This window comes from Erinaceus europaeus, chromosome 17 (genome assembly GCF_950295315.1).
Source record: "Erinaceus europaeus chromosome 17, mEriEur2.1, whole genome shotgun sequence".
Taxonomy (NCBI): Eukaryota; Metazoa; Chordata; class Mammalia; order Eulipotyphla; family Erinaceidae; genus Erinaceus; species Erinaceus europaeus.
Genome location: NC_080178.1, coordinates 4,125,114 through 4,143,817, shown reverse-complemented (window position 1 = coordinate 4,143,817; position 18,704 = coordinate 4,125,114). Strand labels below are relative to the sequence as shown.

General features: G+C 51.5%; 1 protein-coding gene across 1 annotated transcript in view; it reads left to right on the top strand.

Moving 5' to 3' along the window:
• The first annotated feature begins 7,607 nt into the window (after positions 1-7,607).
• The window catches only part of CAPN1 (calpain 1), a 30,503-nt gene continuing 19,406 nt past the window's right edge, over positions 7,608-18,704 (top strand). The window contains exons 1-10 of the mRNA XM_007518593.3: positions 7,608-8,357; positions 9,005-9,272; positions 9,437-9,506; positions 9,764-9,882; positions 10,953-11,086; positions 11,362-11,530; positions 13,035-13,118; positions 13,428-13,513; positions 13,785-13,859; positions 13,934-14,094. Coding sequence (XP_007518655.2) covers positions 9,006-9,272; positions 9,437-9,506; positions 9,764-9,882; positions 10,953-11,086; positions 11,362-11,530; positions 13,035-13,118; positions 13,428-13,513; positions 13,785-13,859; positions 13,934-14,094 — 1,165 coding nt within the window. The 5' untranslated portion in view covers positions 7,608-8,357; position 9,005. The remainder of the gene's footprint in view (positions 8,358-9,004; positions 9,273-9,436; positions 9,507-9,763; positions 9,883-10,952; positions 11,087-11,361; positions 11,531-13,034; positions 13,119-13,427; positions 13,514-13,784; positions 13,860-13,933; positions 14,095-18,704) is intronic.

Here is an 18,704-nt window from a genome sequence, read left to right as displayed (position 1 = left end):
CCTGGAGGCAAAAAAAAAAAAAAAAAGGAAATAAATCATGCCCAGGAGCTGGCCCAATGGATAAAGGATTGGATTCTCTTGTATAGAGTCCAGAGTTTGGTCCTTGGCATAACATATGCCAGGTTGAAGCTCTGCTTCTCTCTCACAGTAACAAATAAATGGAAATAAATAAATAAATCTTTTTTTTTTTTTTTCTTTTTTTTTTTTTTTTATTAATTAACAAAACCATAGGGTAGGAGGGGTACAACTCCACACAATTCCCACCGCCCAATCTCCATATCCCACCCCCTCCCCCGATAGCTTTCCCATTCTCTATCCCTCTGGGAGCATGGACCCAGGGTCATTGAGGGTTGCAGAAGGTAGAAGGTCTGGCTTCTGTAATTGCTTCCTCGATGAACATGGGCGTTGACTGGTCGGTCCACACTCCCAGTCTGCCTCTCTCTTTCCCTAGTAGGATGGGTCTCTGGGGAAGCTGAGCTCCAGGACACATTGGTGGTGTCTTCAATCCAGGGAAGTCTGGATGGCATCCTGATGACACCTGGAACCTGGTGACTGAAAAGAGAGTTAACATACAAAGCCAAACAAATTGTTGAGCAATCATGGACCCAAAGCTTGGAAAAGTGGAGAGGAAGTATTAGGGAGGTACTCACTGCAAACTCTAGTATACTTCTGCTTTCTTACTTTGGTGCCATACTCCAAACTCAGTCAATTTCTGCTTTGCGTTTCTACTTCTTTTTTTTTTTTACATGCATAACATTCCCCAGATTCCCATTTAGTAATACAACCCCCACTATTTCATTCATCATTTTTCATGGACCTGTATTCTCCCCACCCACCCACCCACCCCAGAGTCTTTTACTTTGGTGTAATACTCCAATTCCATTTCAGGTTCGACTTGTGTTTTCTTTTCTAATCTTGTTTTTCAACTACGGCCTGAGAGTGAGATCATCCCATATTCATCCTTCTGTTTCTGACTTATTTCACTCAACATGATTTTTTCAAGGTCCATCCAAGATCGGCTGAAAACGGTGAAGTCACCATTTTTTACAGCTGAGTAGTATTCCATTGTGTATATATACCACAACTTGCTCAGCCACTCATCTGTTGTTGGACACCTGGGTTGCTTCCAGGTTTTGGCTATTACAAATTGTGCTGCCAAGAACATATGTGTACACAGATCTTTTTGGATGGATGTGTTGGGTTCCTTAGGATATATCCCCAGGAGGGGAATTGCAGGGTCATAGGGTAGGTCCATTTCTAGCCTTCTGAGAGTTCTCCAGACTGTTCTCCACAGAGGTTGGACCAATTGACATTCCCACCAGCAGTGCAGGAGGGTTCCTTTGACCCCACACCCTCTCCAGCATTTGCTGCTGTTACCTTTTCTGATGTGTGACATTCTCACAGGAGTGAAGTGATATCTCATTGTTGTCTTGATTTGCATTTCTCTGACAATCAGAGACTTGGAGCATTTTTTCATGTGTTTCTTGGCCTTTTGGATCTCTTCTGTGGTGAATATTCTGTCCAATTCCTCCCCCCATTTTTGGATGGGGTTATTTGTTGTCTTGTTGTTGAGTCTGGTAAGCTCTTTATATATGTTGGTTATTAAACTCTTATCTGATGTATGGCATGTAAAGATCTTCTCCCATTCTGTGAGGGGTCTCTTGATTTGGGTAGTGGTTTCTTTTGCTGTGAAGAAGCTTTTTAATTTGATGTAGTCCCATAGGTTTATACTTGCCTTAGTCTTCCTTGTAATTGGATTCGTTTCATTGAAAATGTCTTTAAAATTTATGCGGAAAAAAGTTCTTCCAATATTTTCCTCTAAGTATCTGATAGTTTCTGGTCTAACATCCAAGTCCTTGATCCACTTGGAATTTACTTTTGTATTTGGTGAAATACAGTGATTCAGCTTCATTCTTCTGCATGTTTCAACCCATTGTTTCCAACACCATTTGTTGAAGAGACTCTGCTTTCCCCATGTAATAGTCTGGGCCCCTTTGTCAAAGATTAGATGTCCATAGGTGTGGGGCCTCATTTCTGGGCTCTCAATTCTATTCCACTGGTCAGTGTGTCTGTTCATGTTCCAGTACCAAACAGTTTTGATGACAATGGCCCTATAGTATAGTTTGAGATCTGGCAGTGTGATGCCTCCGGTTCTGTTCTTTTTTCTCAAGATTGTTTTGGCAATTCTAGGTCTTTTCTGGTTCCAGATAAACATTTGTAGCATTTGTTCTATTCTCCTAAAAAATGTGCTTGGGATCTTGATGGGGATAGCATTAAATTTGTAGATGGCTCTGGGTAATATATTCATTTTGATGATGTTAATTCTTCCAACCCATGAGCATGGAATATCTTTCCACTTCTTTGTGTCTTTTTCAATTTCTTTGAGTAGTGACTCATAATTTTCAGTATACAAGTCTTTCACTTCTTTGGTTAGGTTTATTCCTAGATATTTTATTGTTTTTGTTGCTATAGAAAAAGGAACTGATTTCTGGATTTCAATTTCTTCTAACTTAGTGTTTGCATACAGGAATGCCACTGACTTTTGAATGTTAATTTTATAGCCTGACACATTACTGTATTGCCTGATGATTTCCAAAAGCTTCTTGCTAGATTCCTTAGGTTTTTCCATGTATACTATCATGTCATCTGCAAATAAGGAGAGTTTGACTTCTTCTCTTCCAATCTGTATGCCTTTAATTCCTTGCTCCTGCCTGATTGCTATGGCAAGAACTTCCAACACTATGTTGAATAGTAATGGTGATAGTGGGCAGCCCTGTCTAGTACCTGATCTGAGGGGAAATGCTTCCAGTTTTTCACCATTGAGTATGATGTTGGCTGTAGGTTTGCTATATATAGACTCCACTATCTTCAGGAATTTTCCATCTATTCCTATTTTTTGTAGTGTTTTGATCATAAAGGGATGTTGTATTTTGTCAAAGGCTTTCTCTGCATCTATTGATATGACCATGTGGTTTTTGGTCTTGCTTTTGTTGATGTGGTGGATCACATTGATTGATTTACGTATATTAAACCAACCTTGCATGCCTGGGATAAACCCCACTTGGTCATGATGAACAATTTTTTTGATATACTGCTGTATCCGGTTGGCTAGAATTTTGTTCAATATTTTCGCATCTATGTTCATTAGAGATATTGGTCTGTAGTTTTCTTTTTTGGTTGTGTCCCTGTCTGCTTTTGGTATCAGGGTGATGTTGGCTTCATAGAAGCTGGCAGGGAGTATTCCAGTGTCTTCAATCTTCTGGAAGACTTTTAAAAGTAGAGGTATTAGTTCTTCTTTGAAGGTTTTGTAGAATTCATTTGTAAAACCATCTGGTCCAGGACTTTTATTTTTGGGAAGATTTTTGATAACTGTTTCAATTTCATTAGCTGTGATGGGCCTGTTCATGTTATCCACTTCCTCTTTACTTAGTTTTGGAAGTTGGTAGGTATCTAGGAAATCATTCATTTCTTGCAGGTTCTCTAGCTTGGTGGCATATAGTTGTTCATAGAAGCCTCGCATGATATGTTGAATTTCTGCAGTGTCTGTTGTGATTTCTCCTCTTTTATTTACTATCCGATTTATTTGGGTCTTCTCCTTTTTTTGTTTTGTGAGTCTGGCTAAAGGTTTGTCGATTTTGTTTACTCTTTCGAAGAACCAACATTTACTTTCATTGATCTTTTGTATGGTTTTCCTATTCTCAATGTTATTTATTTCTGCCCTAACTTTAGTAATTTCTGTCCTTCTGGTTGCTTTAGGATTCCTTTGTTGTTCTTCTTCTAGGTCTTTAAGATGTGCAATCAGGCTGTTTATTTGTGCCTTTTCTTGTTTCCTAATGTGTGCTTGTATAGCTATGAACTTCCCTCTTAGGACTGCTTTAGCTGTGTCCCAAATATTTTGATAGCTTGTGTCTTCATTTTCATTGAACTCTCGAAACATTTTGATTTCTTCCTTGATTTCCTCTTTGACCCAGAAGTTGTTAAGAAGTGTACTGTTGAGCTTCCACATTTTCGCACTGTTTCTAATCTTTTGTTGATTGTTAAGTGTTAGTTTAATTCCACTGTGGTCTGAGAAGATGCTTGGGATGATTTCAGTGCTCTTGAATAGGCTGATGCTGTCTTTGTGGCCTAACATATGGTCTATCCTTGAGAATGATCCATGTGGATTTGAGTAAAATGTGTATTCCAGTTTCTTGGGATGAATGACTCTGAAAATGTCCAATAGTTCTAGTTTATCTATCTCTTCATTTAGCTCCCTTATGTCTTTATTGATTTTCTGCCTGGATGATCTGTCAAGTTGAGATAGAGGGGTGTTGAAGTCCCCTACTATGATTGTGTTACTGTTGAAATATTGCTGTAGCTCTTTCAGTAGAAGTTTGATGTATTTAGATGGCTTCTCATTGGGTGCATAGATATTAATAATTGTTAAGTCCTCTTGATTGACTGATCCTCTGAGCAGTAAGTAGTGTCCATTCCTATCTTTTTTAATCTTATCTATTTTAAAGTCTATAATGTCAGATATGAGAATAGCTGTTCCTGCCCTTTTTTGTGGGCCATTGGCTTGAATGATAGTTTTCCATCCTTTCACTTTAAGTCTGTGTTTGTCTTGTTGCGTTAGGTGAGTTTCCTGTAGACAACATATTGTTGGGTTGTGTTTTCTGATCCATCTTCCTACTCTGTGTCTTTTAATAGGTGAATTCAGTCCATTGACATTTATTGATATCAAAGATTGAAGATATTTTAACGCCATTCTTGTAGAGTTTTAGAGTGTTTTGATATATGTTCTATTTGTGGTGGTCTGGTTGTTTATAGGAGACCTTTCAGAAATTCTTTCAAGGCAGGCTTGGTGATGGTTGCTTCCTTCAACTGTTGCTTGTCTGAGAAGGTTTTGATGCTTCCATCTAGTCTGAATGACAATCTAGCAGGATATAGTATTCTTGGCTGAAAGCCTTTCTCATTGAGCACTCGATAGATATCTTGCCATTCTCTTCTGGCCTGTAGTGTTTGTATGGAGAAGTCTGCTGCTAATCTTATGGGTTTTCCTTTGTAGGTGACTCTTTGTTTTTCTCTTGCAGCCTTGAGGATCCTTTCTTTATCCTTATTCCTTTCCAATCTAAGTATGACATGTCTTGGTGTCTTTAGGTCTGGGTTAATTCTGTTTGGGACCCTCTGGGCTTCTTGAATCTTTATGTCTTTGGTGTTGTCTAGACTAGAGAAATTTTCAGCTATTATGGCCTGGAGAATGCTTTCTTCCTCCCCTTCTCTTTCTTCCTCTGGTAAGCCAATAATGCGTATATTGTTTCTTTTGAAGTCATCCCATAGGACTCTGTTGTTGTTTTCAGCATCTCTTAATCTCTTTTTGAGATCTCTTACTTCTTTTTTAGTTGTCTCTAATTCATCCTCAATCTTGCTAATTCTGTCTTCAGCCTCATTGATTCTATTCTCTCTGCCCTCTACTGCTTTCTGGAGTTCATCTATTTTGTTGCCCTGCTCTGATACTGTTTTAGCTTGTTCAGTTAGTTGCCTTCTTAGCTCAGCGATTTCAGCTTTCAGCTCTCTAATAACCATGAGATTATTAGAATTTTCTTCCATATTCTCATTTGTTGTTCCTGCATTTCTGATTACAATTTTTTCAAATTCTTTACTCACTCCTGTTATTATTTCCTTAGCTAATGTTTGGATGTTGAACTCGTTGTTTTGTGCTTCACCCTCTGGAGGACTTTTAGCTGGACTCTTGTCCTGGTTCGAGTCTCCAATATTTTTTCTTGTTGTTTTAACCATTTTATATAAGTTAACAGTTTTTTCAATCCCTGAGTTGGAGTTCAGTGGTGTAAAAGCCTTTTTTTTTTCCCCCTGTATGCTATGGGAGCCTGAGGGCTTTTAAACTATCAATAGGCTTCTTGGCTTAATCACTGACTCCTGACCAAGAGATAAAGCAGGGTGTGGCAGAGATACTCCAGTGGTTATGCAAAGAGACTTTCACAGCCCCTCAGCTATGCCACCGAGAGGCATAGGTCTTCTCCTGAGTTTCCCGGTCAGATCTCTGTACCCTGGTGTCCCTCCCTGTTTCTGCTCCAGACTCTGAGGGCAGTAGCAATGGAGACTCAGAGTTGTACTTGGTGAGTCTCTGGGGAGCCTCCTCCTCCCTTCAGCTGTCCCCTTGTTGTGGAGCAGACTGGAGGTGGTGTCTCCACTGACAAACTGTCGAACTAAGCAGCCACTTAATCTCTCCTTAGGCCCCTCTCTCCTCTCTGTCACCAGCCACGCGTGTTTGTACTCACGGGTGATTTACTGGGTTCCTGTGGTCATTCTAGTCCTGTCCTGTTTTGGTCCGGGTGGTCTCCTCTGGTATTCCTAGTTGATCCGGGAGAGGAGAGGAGAGGAGAGGAGAGAAAGCGATCTGCTGCTCGTAGCTCCGCCTCCGGAAGTCCCTAAATAAATCTTTTTAAAAGATAAATACTGGGAGCTGGGCAGTAGCACAGTGGGTTAAGCACACGTGACGCAAAGCACAAGGACCAAGCGTAAGGATCCCAGTTTGAGCTCCCGGCTCCCCACCTGCACGGGGTCCCTTCACAAGCGGTGAAGCAGGTCTGCAGGCGTCTGTCTCTCTCTCCCCCTCTCTGTCTTCCCCTGTTGGGAAATTGTGAGGATGTGGTTGAGCCTGGCAGGGCTCGACCTGAGGAGTGCGTCTATCCCGTTAGTCTCTCTCTACTGAGAGGTTGAACAAGGAGGGACAGGAGTAACCCCAAAGGTTTGCCTCGTCTTATCAGACTCCCTGCCTCACAAAGCACCCCCGCATTCCTGATACTACGGCCATTAGATAAAAAGAAAGGGAGAGATGTCGGGAAATTTTGAGGAGCCTCACAACTTCCCGACATTCTCCTCCCCTCTTGATTTCTCTTTCTTATCCAACAACAGTAGCAATAACAACAATAACAAAGGCAACAAAAATGGGGAAAAAATGGCCTTCAGGAGCAGTGGCTTCATGGTTCAGGCACCGATCCCCAGCGATACCCCCTGAAGGCAAATAAATAAATAAATAACCTAAAGAGAAGAGAGAGAGAGAGAGAGAGAGAGAGAGAGAGACAGACATGCTGAACAGTGACTCAGCAGCCCCAGCAGCATGGGGTCAGACTAGTCCCGGTTTTATTTATTTAGTTTTTTGTTTGTTTGTTTGTTTGTTTTAACCACAGCACTGCTCAGCTCTGGCTTATGGTGGTGTGGGGGATTGAACCTGGGACTTGAGAGCCTCAGGCATGAAAGTCTCTTTGCATAGTCTCTTTGCTATACCCCCATCCCTATTTAGTTAGTTTTTGTTGGGGGTGGGGAGGTGATGGTCCTAACACTTAGAAGAGCCACACACTGGTTTCCCCCAACAAAATTGGCTCCAGGCACCTTCTAGTTGTATCAATTGGAGGGTTGGCATCCCCAAGGGTGGTGTCCCCAAGGGTGGCCCTGTGTGCCCCTCCAAGCCCCCCCCCCCACGCCTCTCCAGCTTCTAGCTGCATGAGAGGCAGAATCTCAGGGTCCCCTTTTGGGCTGGGTCCCGGGCATGCTCTGCGCCCCCCCCTCCCGTGAGGCGTGGGGCTGGGGCTGGGGCTGGGAGGGAGGCCTGGACTGCACCGCTTCCAGATTCCGGGTCCAGTAGTCCCAGCCCGCGCGATGGGCTCCCCCAGTCACTCATCTCCACCGCATTGCCCGGCAAACCCCGCGCCGGAGGCCAGGCGAGGCAGCGGCTCACCCAAGGGCACCCCGGTCTGCGCCCCAGCACCCGGGTGGGGTGGGGTGCCGCGGGGAGCGGGGTGGAGGTGAGGGGCCCCGGAGTCTGAGGTCCCGCCCCGGCTCCCCGCAGCTGCGGCTGTCCCAGGCGCCCCGGCTGGTTTTGGGGGCTGGGGGTTGGGGGGCAGCTGCGACGCGGGGTGGGGCCGCCCGGCCCGGAGGTGGCCCGTCGCGCGTCCCCGGACCGCGAGTGTCCCCGGGGGCGCCGCCTGGGGTGGGGCTGTCCGGCCTGCAACCCGAGCTGCTGCACCGGGTTAAAAATACCCCCTGAGCTGCCCGGCCCCTCCCCCGGGGCCCTCCCGCCCGCCCGCACCCCCTCCCCCCGGACCCGCCGCCTAGGCTGGGGTGTCCGCCGGCTGCTGCGCAGGGCGAGCGGGGACCCGGGAGGCGGCAGATAGCTGCGGGGCGCCGGGATAGGGACCCGGAGGAAGCGGGCCGGGGCGCAGGAGGAGGAGGGCGGAGGGGCGGACGGGTGGAGGAGGGCGGGAGCTGCGCTCTTCCTGGTTGGGCCCTGCCCTCAGCTGCCACCAAGGAGGCCAGCCGCAGGACCACAGCGATCCCCCCAGACACCGCTCCCCCAGGTAAGGAACGGGGTGGACCCGGGCCACCGGCCCTTGGGAAGGGCAGCCGCAGTCCCCCATCCCCCAGGTCTAGGGCCTGGTTGGGGGGGGGGGCTCCACAGCCCAAGGCCCGCCCTGTGGGCCACTCCTCTGTGTCCGCGAAGGGACTAAGCCCAGGCGCCCTGACCTCCCAGTCTGTCTCGGGCGCTGGGGATCCCGGCTGCCTAGGTTCTCAGCTCCCAAGTCTCAGAAAGGGCCCAGGACCATGGGGGGGGGGGGGGGCTCGTTAGTCAGGCGAAGGGGTTCCAGGCAGGCAGTGTGAGGCCTCCCCTGGTGTGTGTGTGCGTGTGTGTGTTGGGGGGTCCCACCTTCCCAGCTCTGCAGTCTTGATCTGGGGCTCCGCCCTGTCCCATTGCCTGGTGCCTGGCCATGGGCCTGTAGGCTGGGGACAATGGAGTCTGGTAAGAAAGTGGTGGAGGAAGGGGCTGTTGGCCTACAGGCCAGTGGGCTGGGGAGTCTCTCTTGTGGATTCTGGGAGGGCAAAGAGTTCTGAGATCTGGGGAGCTGTGGGGGGACCCTGCTTTGGGGTAGGAGGGTTGTCGGGGCTGACGGCAGGGTCAGGCAGGCAGGGGCTCCAGTTCTGGGCCCTGAGGGGGCTGTTCCCGCAGGATGGCAGAGGAATTCATCACCCCGGTGTACTGCACCGGGGTGTCGGCCCAAGTGCAGAAGCAGCGTGCCAAGGAGCTGGGGCTGGGCCGGCACGAGAATGCCATCAAGTACCTGGGCCAGGACTATGACCAGCTGCGGGCATGCTGTCTGCAGAGTGGGGCGCTCTTCCGGGACGAAGCCTTCCCCCCCATCCCCCAGAGCCTGGGCTTCAAGGACCTGGGTCCCAACTCCTCTAAAACCTATGGCATTAAGTGGAAGCGGCCCACGGTGAGAGGGACGCCCCATGGGGTTCCACGTACCCCAGACCCTGCCCGAGGGGGTGGGGTTGAGGCCGCTCAGGGGTCCCCATGGAGAATGGGGTCTGGGGTGGCTGGGGGCTGGTCTGGGGGTAGTGGGGAACATCCTAGGACAGGGCTATGGGTCTCTTGCAGGAGCTTCTGTCAAACCCCCAGTTCATTGTGGATGGGGCCACACGCACTGACATCTGCCAGGGAGCGCTGGGTAGGCCTCGGGTGTGGGGGAGTGTCTGGGGTGTCCTGGGGTGTTTTCTGCATGGTGGCTCTCCAGTCCCAGGCCCGTTCCTTGGGCTCTGTCCCAGCCCCACCCTCTTGCAAGCCCTGGCATGATGCAGCTATCAGTGTGGAGGCTGGTTTGCCCAGATTCCTGGGGCTTGTCAGTCGAAGAAAACCCCGCCCAGGGAACCCCAGGTCCTCCGTTAGAGCGGCCATGACCCTGATGCATGTCCCCTCCCACCCCAGGGGACTGCTGGCTCCTGGCCGCCATCGCCTCCCTCACCCTCAACGACACCCTCCTGCACCGTGTGGTGCCTCATGGCCAGAGCTTCCAGGATGGCTATGCGGGAATCTTCCACTTCCAGGTGAGGACCCCAGAGGGCCCTGGAGGAGGGGACACCTTGGAGGCTGAGTGGCCCCAGGCCACACCCTATCTCTCTGTGGAAAGTATTTGGCTTCTCGGTTGGGCAGGTCCCCCGGCTGGCGTCCTTCCTGGGTGCCAGTGGGTTTGGGGCAAAAGTACCTGCAGGGGCTGAAAGAGCTCTGTGTTCTGGATCCTGAGGGACACGTCCTACTCCTGGCCCCGGGCTGGCTCCCAGGGAGGGTTCCCAGGGACGTCAGACGAGCGCGTGGGCCGCCCTCTCCCCTCCCTCCCCCAAACTCCTCCCCCACAGCCCTGTGGGAAAGAAAGGCTGGGTGGGGGCCAGGGAGTAGGGGGCTCTTTTGACAGGCTTGCCCCCAACTCCTGTTGGTGCTGCGCTCCTTTTGTTAAACACTGATGACTCCTCGGTGATCTCTGCTGGGGTTATGCACTCCAGCCCTCCTGGGTGACCCTGGGGGTTCCTGGGTGTCCCCCCTTTCTGCCCAGTCAGGGAGCCCCTTCCTTTACCGAGCCCCCTCTGGGGGAGGAGGCGACCTGCAGCTGGGCCCCAGGCCCCTCTGCTCACACCTGTCTCCCGCAGGTCCCCGGGGGGCGTGACCTCCACGTCTTGCCCCGCCCCTCCGCCCCCTCCTCCAATCCGCTTTGCTCTGCACACCCCACCCCTAGAGCACTGGGTGGCGGGTCCCAGGCTACCCTCAAACCCTCAGGTTGCAGAACCCCATCAGTCTTGGGGTGAAGGGTCTGGACGCCACAATGTCAATTCGCATCTGTGTCCTCCCTCCCCCCCCCCCCCGACTTCTGGATTAGATGAGGAAGCGGGGTGCAAAGGGGGGCTGGTTCAGGGAGAGCCCGGGCTTCCCGGAGGAAGCAGCCCGCCCCTTGTGAACACCAGCAGCTTTGCCTCGGTCACATGGGCCAGTTTCAGGGAAACTGAGGCCCTAGGCTCCAGGCCACATGACTTAGGATCTGGCGTCTGCTGGGGGCGGCGCTGAGGCTTGAGCTCTGGGGGTTGGGGGGCTCACCAAGGCACGCCCTGTTATGTCCCCTCCACAGCTGTGGCAGTTCGGGGAATGGGTGGACGTGGTGGTGGACGACCTGCTCCCCACCAAGGACGGGAAGCTGGTGTTCGTGCACTCGGCCCAAGGCAACGAGTTCTGGAGCGCGCTGCTGGAGAAGGCTTACGCCAAGTGAGTGGGGAAGGGGGGGCGGTGGTTAGGGAGAAGGCTTATGCCAAGTGAGTGGGGAAGAGGGGGCGGTTAGGGAGAAGGCTCACAGCAACTGAGTGGGGAGGGAGGGGTGAGGAGGCAGGGACAATGCCTGCCTGGGCTGGGGTTGGGGGCAGGGATGGCTAGGTTGAAGGCCTACACCATGTGAATGGGGACAGGGCCTGAGCCCCTGGACAGCACCTGGCCAGGCGGGGTTGGGGTCCAGCCTGGGACCTAGCACTGAACGGCCTCTACAGGGTGAATGGCAGCTACGAGGCCCTGTCGGGGGGCAGCACCTCCGAGGGCTTTGAGGACTTCACAGGCGGGGTCACTGAGTGGTACGAGCTGCGCAAGGCGCCCAGCGATCTCTACCAGATCATCCTCAAGGCGCTGGAAAGAGGTTCACTGCTCGGCTGCTCCATTGACGTGAGTGCTCAGGGGCTGCCCCAGACCATCCTGCACCCCACACCCCACACCCTATGTCCCAACCCCGCATCTCTGAACCTCAGATTTATGGCCCTGCACCCCACACCCGAGTGTCACCTGCCTGCACACCAGCCTCACTCCCCTAGCCCTCACCTCCCCAACTCCAGCCCTCCAACCCTGAGCCTCACAACTTACACTCCAGTGTCACACCCTTTGGCCCTTGCGTGCCTCAACCTCGTACCTTTGCTCCTCACCTCACACCCCTGCAGCTGAACCCAGCACCCCTGAACCTCTCACCCGTGCACCCCAGTCTTGTTCCCAAGGCCCCATCCAGCACTTCTCTCCCCCTCAGCTCCACCTCCCTCACTTCTACCATGCCCCCTTCTTCTTTCCCAAACCTCAGGCCTCAGCTTCTCCCCAATCCAGGCCACCCCACCTTCCACTCCGTCTTCTCCTGGTGTCTATCCTCTGACACCATGTCCACCAGCCTTGGACCCCAGCTCTGCTCTGGTCCCAGCGCCCATGGGTCCACTCACTCCCCCCAGACCCACCTCCCCCTTGACCTCAGCCTCCACTCTACCCAGGATTTGGACAGTTCTGATCTGAAGCATCCAGTGGGTTGGGGAGGTAGTTCAGTGGGTAGAGCACATGCCTTATGAGAGCCAGGGTTCAAGCCTTGGCACCATGGGAGTTCCAGTGGTGAAATGTGGACAAAATTCCACAGGTGGTAGATGGTGCTTTGTTCTCTCACTTATCTTTCCATCTCACAGAGTCATAAACACTGGACCGGGGAAGTGGCTCAGTGAGACAATTCATGGTTCGAATGGGAGGCCCCGGTTGAACCTTGAACAGCTGCAGGAACACTCTGTGGGTGGTGGAGGGCTGTTTTTGTGTCTCTGCCCCCCCCCCTTCCCTCTCTCTCTCTTTTTCTCTCTCGGCATATGGAATAAAGAAACGTTGGGTCAGGGAATCACTTCCCTGATGCCATATTAAAAATCAATAATTTGGGAGTCGGTCATAGCGCAGTGGGTTAAGCGCAAGTGGTGCAAAGCACAATGACCAGCATAAGGATCCCGGTTCAAGCCCCTGGCTCCCCACCTGCAGGGGAGTCGCTTCACAAGCGGTGAAGCAGGTCTGCAGGTGTCTATCTTTCTCTCCCCTTCTCTGTCTTCCCCTCCTCTCTCCATTTCTCTCTGTCCTATCCAACAATGACATCAATAACAACAATAAAAAAAAACAACAAAAGCAAATAAATAAAATTTTAAAAATCACTAATTTAAAATACAGTGTCTGTGAAGTCCCTGGACCACCCCCCTGCCAGTGGCATTGGTGGGGCCCCAAGCAGCCCCCCCCCAGTCTCTGTGGGGGGGATAGATGATCTGGGCTCAGGGTCCCTACTTGTCGCTCCAGGAGCTCCGAGGGTAGAGTCAGGACCCAGGAGCTGCGGGGTGCTCTTCCTGGGTCAGAGGGAGGCCCCACCCCCGCCCGGCTCATCTCCCTGCAGATCTCCAGTGTCCTGGACATGGAAGCCGTAACCTTCAAGAAGCTCGTGAAGGGCCATGCCTACTCTGTGACCGGGGCCAAGCAGGTGAGACTCAGGGCCACTCAGGGCTGGCTCTGCCCCTGACACATCCTTGGCGGGTAGCCAGGCCCACGGGAAGGGCTGGCTGTCCCCGCACCCCTCCCCCAGCCCTTCATCTCATCCCCAGAGCTTTCTTGCCCTCCCTGACCATCTCAAAGTCTCAGGTTCCTCTTGAGGGGCTAGATTTCTGGATGGTTCTCTGCAGCTGTATTTGCTGGGTGGGTGCTCGGCTTGGCTTGGGAAGGGTGTGGGGGCAGGGAAGGGGTACTAAGGTGGGTGCCCAGAGCAGGTCCTGAGGGGTACTCTGGGGGACAGGTGAACTACCTGGGCCAGATGGTCAACCTGATCCGAATGCGGAACCCCTGGGGCGAGGTGGAGTGGACTGGAGCCTGGAGTGACGGGTGAGGGGCCGGGGACACTTGGGGGTGGTCTCAGTTGCCTTTCCTGCTTGGAGGGCCGCCTGTTTGGGGGATTAGGTGAGACAAAGCCCAGGTCACTTGGTCCCTGTGCCAATGTGTGGGCCTTGTCAGGGCACTTAACTGGCTGGGAAAAGCCATTCCCCAAAGCTGGGATCTTGGGGCTCCAGAGCTGAGCTGGGGGGGGGGGCACGGTGAGCAGGGGTGCAGGGAGGCGGGTGCCCAACAGCCCTGGCTGTGCTACTGTCCCCCCCAGCTCCACGGAGTGGAACAACGTGGACCCTTATGAACGCGAGCAGCTCCGCATCAAGATGGAAGACGGGGAGTTCTGGTGAGTGGCCGCCCTGCGCCCCAGGCAGGGGGCCTGCAGCCCAGCTGCCCACTCACGCTCGCCCTGTCCCCCAGGATGTCCTTCCGGGACTTCATGCGCGAATTCACACGCCTGGAAATCTGCAACCTGACCCCCGACGCGCTCAAGAGCCGCGCGGTGCGCAGCTGGAACACCACGCTGTACGAGGGCACCTGGCGGAGGGGCAGCACGGCCGGGGGCTGCCGTAACTACCCGGGTGAGCCCGCGGCCAACGGGTGCCAGCCTGGCCGGCCTGGTGCGGCGGGGGAGGTGTGCTGCCCTGGGGTTCGCTGCTAGTCCGTGTTATCCTGAGACCTTCCTCCAGCACTCTGCCTCCCCCGGCTACTGCACCCCGCAGGGGGCTCGTCCTCTTCAGGTCTTTTGCTCTGTCTTAGAAAACTGTGTGTGTGTGTGTGTGTGTGTGATATTTTTTGCCTCCAGGGTTATTGCTGGGGCTCGGTGCCTGCACTATGAATTCACTGCTCCTGGAGGCCATTCTCACCCCCCATTTTGTTGCCCTTGTTGTCTCTATTGTTATTGTTGCCATTGATGTTGTTGTTGTTGGATAGGACAGAGAGAAATGGAGAGAGGAGGGGAGAAAGAGAGGGGGAGAGAAAGTTAGACACCTGCAGACCTGCTTCACCACCTGTGAAGCGACTCCCCTGTAGGTGGGGAGCCCGGGGCTTGAACCAAGATCCTTACGCAGGTCCTTGCGCTTTGTGACACATGCACTTAACCTGCTGCACTACTGTCCGACCCCCTTGCGTGTGATTTTTGTTTAAATATTTATTTATTCACTTTTGTTGCCCTTGTTTTTTTATTGTTGTTGTAGTTATTATTATTGTTGTGTTGATGTCGTTGTTGTTGGATAGGACAGAGAGAAATGGAGAGAGGAGGGCAAGACAGAGAGGGGGAGAGAAAGACAGACACCTGCAGATTTGCGTCACCGCCTATGAAGCGACTCCCCTGCAGGTGGGGAGCCGGGGGCTCGAACTGAGATCCTTAAGGTGGTCCTTGTGCTTTGCGCCACGTGCACTTAACCCACTGAGTTACCGCCTGACTGCCTTGTGTATGATTTTTAAAGAAAGTTATTTATGTTGGTAGGACAGAAAGAAATTGAGAGGGAAGGGGGAGATAGAGAGGGAGAGAGAAAGAGAGGCACCTGCAGACCAGCTTCACTGCTCCCAGAGCTTCGTGCCTGCAGTTGGGGACTGGACGTTTGAACCCACGTCCTAGGGCACTGTAGTGTGTACACTCAACTGGGTGTGCCACTGCCTGGATCCATGCTTTTTCGTTTTTTTTTTTTTTTTTTGGGGGGGTTGAATATTTATTTTTTTATTTTTCCCTTTTGTTGCCCTTGTTGTTTTATTGTTGTAGTTATTATTGTCGTCGTTGTTGGATAGAACAGAGAGAAATGGAGAGAGGAGGGAAAGACAGAGAGGGGGAGAGGAAGACAGACACCTGCAGACCTGCTTCACTGCTTGTGAAGCGATTCCCCTGCAGGTAGGGAGCCGAAGGCTCAAACCGGGATCCTTATGCTGGTCCTTGCACTTTGTGCCACATGCGCTTAACCCACTGCACCACCACCCGACTCCCTATGCTTTTTCTTTCTGTCTGCACTGCTCAGCTCTGGCTTATGGTGCTGTGTGGGATCGAACCTGGGGCTTTGGAGGGGCTTTGGAGTGTCAGGCATGAGAATCTTCTGCATAAATGGCTTCATGAGAAAGAGAGAGAGAGAGAGAGAGAGAGAGAGGACATCACCCTGACACATGTACCACTGAGGAATAGGACTTGAGACCTCAAGCCTGAGAGTCCAGCACTCTTAGCAACTATGTTATTGTCCAGCCTGACTCATTGTTTTGTTTTTTCTCTTTTCCCATGTTGTGCCAAGGCTTGGCCATGCGAGATTGTGCTGAGTCACCTTCTCCATCCATCTCTTTTTGCAGATTTATTTTGTTTATCTTGTCAGAGAGGTATGGGGGCAAGAGAAGCTGGAGTCCCGTTCTGCCACATGTGGACACCAGGGACTGGACCAGAAGCCTCATCATGAAAGCCCTGTGTCCTGCCAGCTCAGCTGTCTGCCCTATTTGAAGGCCCAATAATAATAATAATCTCTCTCTCTCTTTACCAGAGCACTGGCCAGCTCTGATTTATGATGATACAAGGGATTGAACCTGAGACTTTGGAGCCTCAGGCATGAGCATCTCGCTGCACAACTATTATGCTGTCTCCCTCCCTGTGGGAGAGAGTGAGGAGTGGACAAGGAGGTGGCCCAGTGGCTGCAGCACTGGCCTTTCATGAATGAGATTCCGAGTTTGATCCTTGGCATCAGTTATGCCAGAGTAGTGCTCTGGCTCACTCTTCACTGGATACATAAATAAATTGGGAGCAAGTTGGGCGTAGAGAGAGGGAACCAGAGCATCACTCTGGCACATGTGATGCCAGGGATTGAGCATGGCCCACTCTTGAGAGTCAGTCCCATGCCTTACCCACTGCACCACCTGCCGGACTGTACAGATAATAATAGCCTTTAAAGAGAGAGAGTGGAGAAAGTGAACAAAGGGTGAGAGACAACGCAGCACTGCCCAGCACCCCAGGAATTCACTTGGTACTGCCAGCCAGGGCCTCAGGCAAGGGGTACACTCTACTCACCCAGTGATCTCCCAGTCCTTGACCTTCACCTTTGACCCTTTCAGTGCCCTGCAGTCCTCAGCTGACTGACCTGTTGAACCACTTCTGCTCTCTCCCCCCTTCCCAGCTGCCAGCTTCTCTGCGGCTGTTGCTTCTCTGGCTCAGGGCCAGCCCCAGCTGAACTGTCCCCATTGGGGTGGCACCACAGAGCGTGGCTGCCAGCATTTTGCCTCTAAACTCGAAGCTACAAACCTCAAATGACCACGTTCAGGGCCCTCAGTGGCTCCATTGCCGGTTAGTGGTATTCCGCTGCTCCTTGGCTTGGTCTCACACTTCGAGGGTGCTAGACATCAGCACCAAGGATCCCCCCATCTCCTCACAACCCCCCAACCCCCAGCTCTTCAGAATCTGTCTTTCCTGCTGCCTCACCACTGTCCCTGGTCAGGGACCCCCCCACCTATGTTCCAGATCCTTCCCCCCCTTTTTTTTTCCCTCCAGTGTTATCGCTGGGACTCCGTGCCTCCACTACGAATCCACTGCTCCTGGAGGCTTCCCCCACTTTTGTTGCCCTTGTTGTTCATCATTGTTGTTGTTATTGCTGCCTTTGTTGGATAGGACAAAGAGAAATAGAGAGAGGAGGGGAAGACACAGAGGGGGAGAGAATGATAGACACCTGCAGACCTGCTTGTGAAGCAACCCCCCTGTGGACGGGGAGCTGGGGGCTCGAACTGGGGTCCTTATGCTGTTTCTTGCTTGGCGCCGTGTGTGTTTAAGCCACTGCGCCACTGCCCAGCCCCCGCCTTTTTTTTTTTTTTTCCTGCCAGCTTTTTTGCTGGTACTTGGTGCCTACACTACGAATCCACTGCTCCCGGAGACCTTGTCCCCATTTTGTTGCCTTTGTTGTTGGATAAGACAGAGAGAAATGGAGAGAAGAGGGGAAGACAGAGAAGGGGAGAAAAAGACACCTGCAGACCTGCTTCACCGCCTGTGGCCTTGAACTGAGATCTTTGCACGGGTCCTTGCGCTGCACACCATGTGCACTTAACCTGGTGCGCTACTGCCTGGCCTCCCCCTCGCCTCTCTTCTGTGTCATCAGTGAGAAGCCTGAGTCTTCTCTGTTCCTGCCCTCTCCCCATCCTACTTCTCTGCTCCCCTTCAAAGCCTAATTTCTTGGGAACCCCTGTGTCCCTGTTTCCTTTCTGCTTCCACTTTGATCTCTCATTCTTTCTTTAGGTGATTGTTCAAGGGTTGGAGAGATAACATAGTGGCTATATAAAAAAACTTCTAAAAAATATTCTTCAGGGGTTCAGGCTGCATTCAGTTAAGTGCACATAGTACAAAGCACGAGCACCTGCACGAGGATCCGGGTTTGAGCCCTCGGCTCCCGACTTGCAGTGGCGTCACTTCATAAGCAGTGAAGCAGATTTGCAGCTGTCTGTCCTGTCTGTCGTTCTTTCCCTCTATCTCCCCTCCTCTCAATTTCTCTCTGTCCTATCCAATAAAATGGAAAAAAAAAAAAAAACCTCCAGGAGCATCGGATTCACAGTGCTGGCACTGAGCTCCAGAAATAAACCTGGAGGGGGCCAGGTGGTAGCAGACCTGGTTAAGCATACTCATTACCGTGCACAAGGACCCAGGTTCAAGCCCCTGGTCCCCACCTTCAGAGGGAAAGCTTCACAAGTGATGCAGCAGGCCTGCAGGTGTCTCTCTGTCTCTCTCCCTCTCTGTCCCCTCCCTCAATTTCTCTCTGTCTCTATCCAATAACAAACAAATAAAATATTTTTTTAAAAAGATAGTAAAAATAATTTTTAAAAAAGAAAGAAATCTGGAGGCAAAAAAAAATTTCAAATTTATTTTGGATAGAGACAGAGAGAAGTTGAGAGGGAAAGGAAGAGAGAGAGAGAGAGAGAGAGCGCTGCATCATTGCTTTACTGCTTGTGAAGCTTCCCCCTGCAGGTAGAGACGGAGACGGGGGCTTGAACCAGGTACTTGCACTTGGTTACATGTGCACTCAACCAGGTGTGCCACCACCCAGCTCTTTTTTTTTTTTCCTCTAGTGAATGTCCAGTTTTTCCAGGAATGCTTGTTAATATTTATTTTTCTCCCATGGAAATGCTTGCCAACTCTTCTAAATATGAATTGATCATATATATAAGGTTCTATATCTGGACTCCCTCATTTCATTGATTTACAGGT